At 40.5% G+C, this 8,718-nt stretch overlaps 1 protein-coding gene across 1 annotated transcript; it reads right to left on the bottom strand.

Annotated features, from left to right (window-relative positions):
• Positions 1–7,804: 7,804 nt before the first annotated feature.
• LOC309833869 (large ribosomal subunit protein eL42-like) lies at positions 7,805–8,196 on the bottom strand. Its single transcript, XM_082672374.1, has one exon. It carries the CDS (start codon positions 8,184–8,186, stop codon positions 7,866–7,868), a length of 321 nt encoding a protein of 106 aa, XP_082528500.1. The 5' UTR covers positions 8,187–8,196; the 3' UTR covers positions 7,805–7,865.
• Positions 8,197–8,718: the final 522 nt, after the last annotated feature.

The following is an 8,718-nucleotide window of genomic DNA, read 5'->3' as shown; positions in this document are numbered from 1 at the left end:
TCCAGACTAAAATTACGGATTGCTTATTGGACATCCCCACCCAGATGACCCTCCAAAACAGAATCCTCGTCCCCTACCCTCGATGCTGCTGTGCCTCCTGGGTTCCCTACTTCAGAGTCCTTCCCCTCGGTCCTTCAAGCTAGAAATCTGAGTTGTCTAGACCCCTTGCTCTCCCTCATGCCCACACCCACCTGGACACCTTTCTGGTGCCCCTCCCCTCAGAAATGCTCTGCATCCTCCCTGCTATCCCTGCTGGCCCTGCTCTGCTTCTGGCTCTGGTCCTGTCCAGCACAGCTTCCTGACTGGTCTTCCTGACTCCACCCCATCTTCAAACCCAGCAGTTCCCAAAGTATGGTCCCCAGGCCAACTGGAAGGCAGCGACTGCATGATCTGGAACGTGTTAGAAATGCAGATCCTTAGGTTTCACCCAGATGGGCTGAATCAGAAACCCTGGGGGTAGGACTCAGCCGTCTGTGTTTTACAAACCTCTCCCCTCCCACCCAGGTGTCCAGGATACCTACCCTACCTACCCTTCACCAGAAGAATTGAATACCTGCTTACGCTGTCCTGGGCCCCCAGGTGACTCAGGCCAGGGGTTAGAAGCTTGTGTGAGGGGAAACAGGTGAGGAGGGCACATGGGATTGCTTTCCCAGGTATGGATGGCATTTCCCTTCGGCTTTTAGCTGTCCTGGACTTGCACCAGACCAGGCTCAATTGCACCCACTTTGGAGACACTGCATGGAGTTCTCAGTGGGCTTGGGTGTCATGACACAATGGCTCGGTGTAGGTCTGTCTTGCCCATTAACTAAGGACTGAGGCAGGCAAAGGTATGGGTAAGGAGCGGCCACTGCTTAGAGAACCCAGAGGAAAGAAGTAGGGAAGGCTTTTCATGGAGGCTTGTGACTGCCCCTGTAGAGAAGGGACACCGTAGCCATCATGAGGTATACTTACTAATCTTTTGACCATTGGCCTCAGTGCTCAGTACCAAGTCTAAATTCCAGGCCCCCTGGGAAGCTTCCCTGAGTCTTTCTGGTCCCTAAAAAAGCCCTCGCTGTGGATGGTGGGGGGCATGCAGGGCAACAGATGAGGTGGGAAATGTCCAGCAGGGACACAGTGCTGTCAGTCCTGACTGGGCGGGGTAGCTAAGAGCCAGTGCCCAGGTCGTGTGCTACCCGCTAGTCTCCCTCCTTGGGAGACTCCATTCTCTTCTAATCATTCTGCACTGTGGCCAGGGTGAATGTTCACACCTTGGTTGGCACAATCTGCTTATAAACAGTAAAGAGCCTATAATCAAAGGGAACTTGTTGTGGTTCAGGGTCGAAACAGTCCAGAGATCACAGAGGAAGGCTATCTGAATAAACTGAAGCCCTTAGGAAATGCTTAGGGAGGTGGAGTCTGCCTTGACTTTGATAGAGAGAAAAGAGGTGGAGGAGACCAGAGGTTAAACCAGGTGCCAGAGGTACTCAGTTTTTTATAGTATGAGGAATCCCACCCTTAAACAGTTATTTCTTTATTTTTTCTCCTGGTTTCAAAAATAATGCAAAAAAATTCAAAGAATACAAAATTGTGTATCGTTTCCAACAATTTCATACAGACCTGAGTCAGAGATGGCTCAGACATGCTTTCAGCATGATGTGTATTCTTTCAGATTTTTCCTAGATTTTTTGAACTAATTTTTATATTATTTTATAAAAACAGGATTATGTTATAACATATGTTTTTACGACTGTTCTGAAACTTCCTATGTTCTCTTAATAATACTCTTGGATGGCTGTCCAAATCAGTTCATATAATTTTTTAAACCCTAACATAGTTTTCCATAGTAGGGATATACCATAACATATATTTTTTAACATAAAATTTTTAACCAATATTCTATTGATGGGCTCTTGAGTCATTTCCAATTTTTCACTTATGCAAACATTGCTGCAGTTAATAAAACTTTATAAATTGTGCCCTTCTGTGTGTGTGTGAGTATATCTACATGGTAACTTTCCAAAGTGGAATTGTCTGATCAAGCACGAACATTTGAAATATTGATGGAAATGGCCAAACTGTCCTCCAAAAAGGTTGTACTAGTTTACACTCTTGCCAATAGTGTATGAGAACATTTCCTTCTTCATACTCTTTCAGACCCTGAGTGTCAATGGTTTTTTTTGGTCCATTACATTTGTTTATTACCTTTGGAAACATGCTAATTTTCATGTGACTCACCACATAAGAATTGGTTTAGTTTTTTCTTCCCGATTATAAAAGAAATTCATTCAATGGTTTGTTTGTTTGTTTGTTTTTAAAGGAAAATGTGGAAACAGGTGTTTGCATCTTAAGATGTTTGTTTTGGTGGACAGTTGGTCAACTGAGCATCTTTGCTTCTCTGGTTCTCTTTGTGCCCAAAAGAACCATGTGGTAATTAGCCATCTTTTAAACATTTCCTAATCCAAAAGGAGAAATTTAGCATCTTCTTGTTTTAAAATTAAAATTCTAAATTATTTGATAACTCATGAGAATGAACATGTTTGGCAGTTATTAAACCTTTTTGGGGTGGGGTCCTTCTCTGAGAATGGCTGGCTCATGTCTTTATCTATTTTTCTATTGGATGTTTTGCCTTTATCTTCTTGAGTTTTAAGAGTTCTTGGTATATTTCATTAGTGATACCATTAACCTTTTGTTTATCACAAGGGTTGCAATTATTTTCCTGCCAGTTTAACATTTATTTGCCTTTTGGTTTTGTCTGGTAGCATTTGCCTTATTGGAGTTTAATCAAATGTTTTCCCTTTTTGGTGTCTGTGTTTCATAACATCTTTAGTTCTTTTACTTTCTATTTTATTTTTAATTGTGGTAAAATACACATAACATAAAATTTACCATTTTAACAATTTTAAGTGTTCATTTCAGTATTAATAAGTATATTCACTTTGTGTGCAATCTTCAGAATGATTTCATCTTGCAGAACTGAAACTCTGTACCCATTAAACTACAACTCCCTATTCCTCTTTACAGCCACCATTCTGCTTTCTGTCTGGATTTGACAATCCTGGGTACCTCATATAATTGGAATCATACAGTATATGTCTTTTTGTGACTGGCTTATTTCACTTAGCATAATGTCCTCAAGGTTCATCCATGGTGTAGCACATGTCAGAATGTCCTTTCTTTTAAAGGCTGAGTAATATTCCATTGTATGTATGTACCACATTTTGTATATCCATTCATCCGTTGAAAGACAGTTGGGTTTTTTCCACTTCTTGGCTACTGTGAATAATGCTGCCATAAACATGCATGTACGAACACCTCTTCAAGACCCTGCTTTCAATTCTTTTGGGTATACACTCAGAAGTGAAATTGCTGGACCACATGGTAATTCCATTTTTAACTTTTTCAGGAACTGCCACACCGTTTTCCACAGCGGCTGCGCCATTTTATATTCCCACCAACTGCTCACAAGTGTTCCAATTTCTCCACTTCCTTCACCAACACTTTTTGATAGTTGCCGTCCTAATGGATGTGAAGTGGCATATCATTGTGTGTGTGTTTTTTAAACTAAACAGACTTTATTTATTTTTATTTTTTTTTATTTTCCGGTACGCGGGCCTCTCACTGCTGTGGACCCTCCCGTTGCGGAGCACAGGCTCCGGACGCGCAGGCTCAGTGGCCATGGCTCACAGGCCCAGCTGCTCCCCGGCATGTGGGATCCCCCCAGACCGGGACATGAACCGGTGTCCCCTGCACCGGCAGGCAGACTCTCAACCACTGCGCCACCAGGGAAGCCCCAGACTTTATTTTTTAGAGTAGTTTAGGTTTACAGAAAAATTGAGCAGAATGTACAGAGGGTTCCGTATATCCCCTACAACTACTCATGCATAGCTTTCCCCGCTAGCACACTCCCAACTAGAGTGGCACACGTGTTAAAACTGATGAACCTATTGATACAATGACATATCATTAACCCCCAAGTTTACATTAGAGTTCACTTTTGGTGTTGTACATTCTCTAAGTTTAGAAAATATATAATGTCGTGTATCCATCATTATAGTATCATACAGGACAGAATCATTGTCCTAAAAATCCTCTGTGCTCCACTTACTCATCCCTCCCCACTCTCCAAACCCTGCCAATCACTGATCTTTTTATTGCCCCCATAGTTTTGCCTTTTCCAGAATGTCATATAGTTTACATTGTATAGTATGTAACCTTTTAAAACTGGCTTCTTTCACTTAGTCACATGCATTTAAGGTTCCTTCATGTCTTTTTATGGTTTGATAGCTGATTTCTTCTTTTTTTAAATTAATTAATTAATTAATTTTTGGCTGCATTGGGTCTTCACTGCTGCGCGCGGGCTTTTCTCTAGTTGCGTCGAGCGGGGTCTACTCTTTGCTGCGGTGTGCAGGCTTCTCATTGCGGTGGCTTCTCTTGTTGTGAAGCACAGGCTCTAGGCACGTGGGCTTCAGCAGTTGTGGCACATGGGCTCAGTAGTTGTGGCTCACGGGCTCTAGAGTGCAGGCTTAGTAGTTGTGGCACACGGGCTTAGGTGCTCCGCGGCATGTGGGATCTTCCCGGACCAGGGATCAAACCCATGTCCCCTGCACTGGCAGGCAGATTCTGAACCACTGTGCCACCAGGGAAGCCCCTGCTTTCTTTTTAGTAGTGAATAATATTCTTTGCTCTGGATGTACCACAGTTTATTTATCCATTCACCTACTGAAGGACATCTTGATGCTTCCAAGTTTTGTTAATTATGAATAAAGCTGCTCTAAACATCCTCGAGCAGGTTTTTGTGTGTACATAACATTTTCAACTCATTTGAGTAGATCCCAGGAGTGTGATTTCTGGATCATATGGTGAGAGTATGTTTAGTTTCGTAAGAAACTTCAAACTGCCTTCCAAAGTGGCTGTACCATTTTGCATTCTCACCAGCAATGAATGAGAGTTCCTACTGCTCTGAATCATTGTGGTTTCGATTTACATTTGAGCACTTATTATTTTTTTTTGATTTTATTTATTTATTTTTTACATCTTTATTGGAGTATAATTACTTTACAATGGTATGTTAGTTTCTGCTTTATAACAAAGTGAATCAGTTATACATATACATATGTTCCCATATCTCTTCCCTCTTGCGTCTCCCTCCCTCCCACACTCCCTATCCCACCCCTCTAGGTGGTCAAAAAGCACCGAGCTGATCTCCCTGTGCTATGCGGCTGCTTCCCCCTAGCTATCTATTTTACGTTTGGTAGTGTATATATGTCCATGCCACTCTCTCGCTTTGTCACAGCTTACCCTTCCCCCTCTCCATATCCTCAAGTCCATGCTCTAGTAGGTCTGTGTCTTTATTCCCATCTTACCCCTAGCTTCTTCATGACCTTTTTTTTTTCTTAGATTCCATATATATGTGATAGCATACAGTATTTGTCTTTCTCTTTCTGACTTACTTCACTCTGTATGACAGACTCTAGGTCCATCCACCTCATTACAAATAGCTCAATTTCGTTTCTTTGTATGGCTGAGTAATATTCCATTGTATATATGTGCCACATCTTCTTTATCCATTCATCCGATGATGGACACTTAGGTTGTTTCCATCTCCAGGCTATTGTAAATAGAGCTGCAATGAACATTTTGGTACATGACTCTTTTTGAATTATGGTTTTCTCAGGGTATATGCCCAGTAGTGGGATTGCTGGGTCATATGGTAGTTCTATTTGTAGTTTTTTAAGGAACCTCCAAACTGTTCTCCATAGTGGCTGTACCAATTCACATTCCCACCAGCAGTGCAAGAGTGTCCCCTTTTCTCCACACCCTCTCCAGCATTTATTGTTTCTAGGTTTTTTGATGATGGCCATTCTGACTGGTGTGAGATGATATCTCATTGTAGTTTTGATTTGCATTTCTCTAATGATTAATGATGCTGAGCATTCTTTCATGTGTTTGTTGGCAATCTGTATATCTTCTTTGGAGAAATGTCTATTTAGGTCTTCAGCCCATTTTTGGATTGGGTTGTTTGTTCTCTCGATATTAGGCTGCATGAGTTGCTTGTATGTTTTGAAGATTAATCCTTTGTCAGTTGCATCATTTGCAAATATTTTCTCCCATTCTGAGGGTTGTCTTTTGGTCTTGTTTGTGGTTTCCTTTGCTATGCAAAAGCTTTGAATTTACATTAGGTCCCATTTGTTTATTTTTGTTTTTATTTCCATTTCTCTAGGAGGTGGATCAAAAAGGATCTTGCTGTGATTTATGTCACAGAATGTTCTGCCTATGTTTTCCTCTAAGAGTTTGATAGTTTCTGGCCTTACATTTAGGTCTTTAATCCATTTTGAGCCTATTTTTGTGTTTGGTGTTAGGGAGTGATCTAATCTCATACTTTTACATGTACCTGTCCAGTTTTCCCAGCACCACTTATTGAAGAGGCTGTCCTTTCTCCACTGTACATTCCTGCCTCCTTTATCAAAGATAAGGTGACCATATGTATGTGGGTTTATGTCTGGGCTTTCTATCCTGTTCCATTGATCTATCTTTCTGTTTTTGTGCCAGTACCATAGTGTCTTGATTACTGTAGCCTTGAAGTATAGTCTGAAGTCAGGGAGCCTGAATCCTCCAGTTCCATTTTTCGTTCTCAAGATTACTTTGGCCATTCGGAGTCTTTTGTGTTTCCATACAAATTGTGAAATTTTTTTGTTCTAGTTCTGTGAAAAATGCCAGTGATAGTTTGATAGGGATTGCATTGAATCTGTAGATTGCTTTGGGTAGTAGAGTCATTTTCACAATGTTGATTCTTCCAACCCAAGAGCATGGTATATCTGTCCATCTATTTGTATCACCTTTAATTTCTTTCATCAGTGTTTTATAATTTTCTGCATACAGGTCTTTTGTCTCCTTAGGTAGGTTTATTCCTAGATATTTTATTCTTTTTGTTGCAATGGTAAACGGGAGTGTTTTCTTGATTTCACTTTCAGATTTTTCATCATTAGTGTATAGGAATGCCAGAGATTTCTGTTCATTAATTTTCTATCCTGATACTTTACCAAATTCATTGATTAGCTCTAGTAGTTTTCTGGTAGCATCTTTAGGATTCTCTATGTATAGTATCATGTCATCTGCAAACAGTGACAGCTTTACTTCTTCTTTTCCGATTTGGATTGCTTTTATTTCTTTTCCTTCTCTGATTGCTGTGGCTAAAACTTCCAAAACTATGTTGAATAAGAGGGGTGAGAGTGGGCAACCTTGTCATGTTCCTGATCTTAGAGGAAATGCTTTCAGCTTTTCACCATCGTGGACGATGTTGGCTGTGGGTTTGTCATATATGGCCTTTATTATGTGGAGGAAAGTTCCCCCTATGCCTACTTTCTGGAGGGTTTTTATCATAAATAGGTGTTGAATTTTGTCGAAAGCTTTCTCTGCATCTATTGAGATGATCACATGGTTTTTCTTCTTCAGTTTATTAATATGGTGTATCACGTAGATTGATTTGCGTATATTGAAGAATCCTTGCATTCCTGGAATAAACCCCACTTGATCATGGTGTATGATCCGTTTAATGTGCTGTTGGATTCTGTTTGCTAGTATTTTGTTGAGGATTTTTGCATCTATGTTCATCAGTGATATTGGCCTGTAGTTTTCTTTCTTTGTGACATCCTTGTCTGGTTTTGATATCAGGGTGATGGTGGCCTCGTAGAATGAGTTTGGGAGTGTTCCTCCCTCTGCTATATTTTGGAAGAGTTTGAGAAGGATAGGTGTTAGCTCTTCTCTAAATGTTTGATATAATTCGCCTGTGAAACCATCTGGTCCTGGGCTTTTGTTTGTTGGAAGATTTTTTTTTTTTTAACAATCTCAAATGTTTATTGCCTTCATAACAAAACAAAATATGAAGCTCAGAACTGGATCACTTGGCCCTTTCTCTTCTTGTCTCCTCCCAGCTCAAAATGCTTGCATCTCTTAATAGCCAGCATTTTCTTAAATCTGCAGTTAGGTTCAACACATTCAAGCCTCAGCACAATCTTCTTTGTAGTTTTAGCCTTTTTCCGGAAAATCAGCTTAGTCCGCCCACCATAGCCACTCTTCTTTCTGTCATAACGCCGCTTTCCCTGGGTATACAGAGAATCCTTGCCCTTCTTGTACTGTGTCACTTTGTGGGGTTGGTGCTTGCCACACTTCTTACAGAAAGTCCGGCGGGTTTTAGGAACGTTCACCATGTTTTCGACAGCGCTATCAGCACGGCTGTTGGAAGATTTTTAATCACAGTTTCAATTTCAGTGCTTGTGATTGGTCTGTTCATATTTTCTATTTCTTCCTGATTCAGTCTTGTCAGGTTGTGCATTTCTAAGAATTTGTCCATTTCTTCCAGGTGGTCCATTTTATTGGCATAGAGTTGCTAGTAGTAATCTCTCATGATCCTTTGTGTTTCTGCAGTGTCAGTTGTTACTTCTCCTTTTTCATTTCTAATTCTATTGATTTGAGTCTTCTCCCTTTTTTTCTTGATGAGTCTGGCTAATGGTTTATCAATTTGGTTTATCTTCTCAAAGAACCAGCTTTAGTTTTATTGATCTTTGCTATCCTTCATTTCTTTTTCATTTATTTCTGATCTGATCTTTATGATTTCTTTCCTTCTGCTAACTTTGGGGTTCTTCTTGTTCTTCTTTCTCTAATTGCTTTAGGTGCAAGGTTAGGTTGTTTATTCGAGATGTTTCCTGTTTCTTAAGGTACGATTGTATTGCTATAAACTTC

This window comes from Grampus griseus (genome assembly GCF_964374135.1).
Source record: "Grampus griseus genome assembly, chromosome: 15".
Lineage (NCBI taxonomy): Eukaryota > Metazoa > Chordata > Mammalia > Artiodactyla > Delphinidae > Grampus > Grampus griseus.
The sequence above is the reverse complement of the archived record's forward strand: the minus strand, read 5'-3'. Positions and strand labels throughout refer to the sequence as shown.

Bases quoted from the DNA above. Each gene is read 5' to 3' on its own strand.
- LOC309833869 (XM_082672374.1), bottom strand. From the start codon at position 8,186: ATGGTGAACGTTCCTAAAACCCGCCGGACTTTCTGTAAGAAGTGTGGC.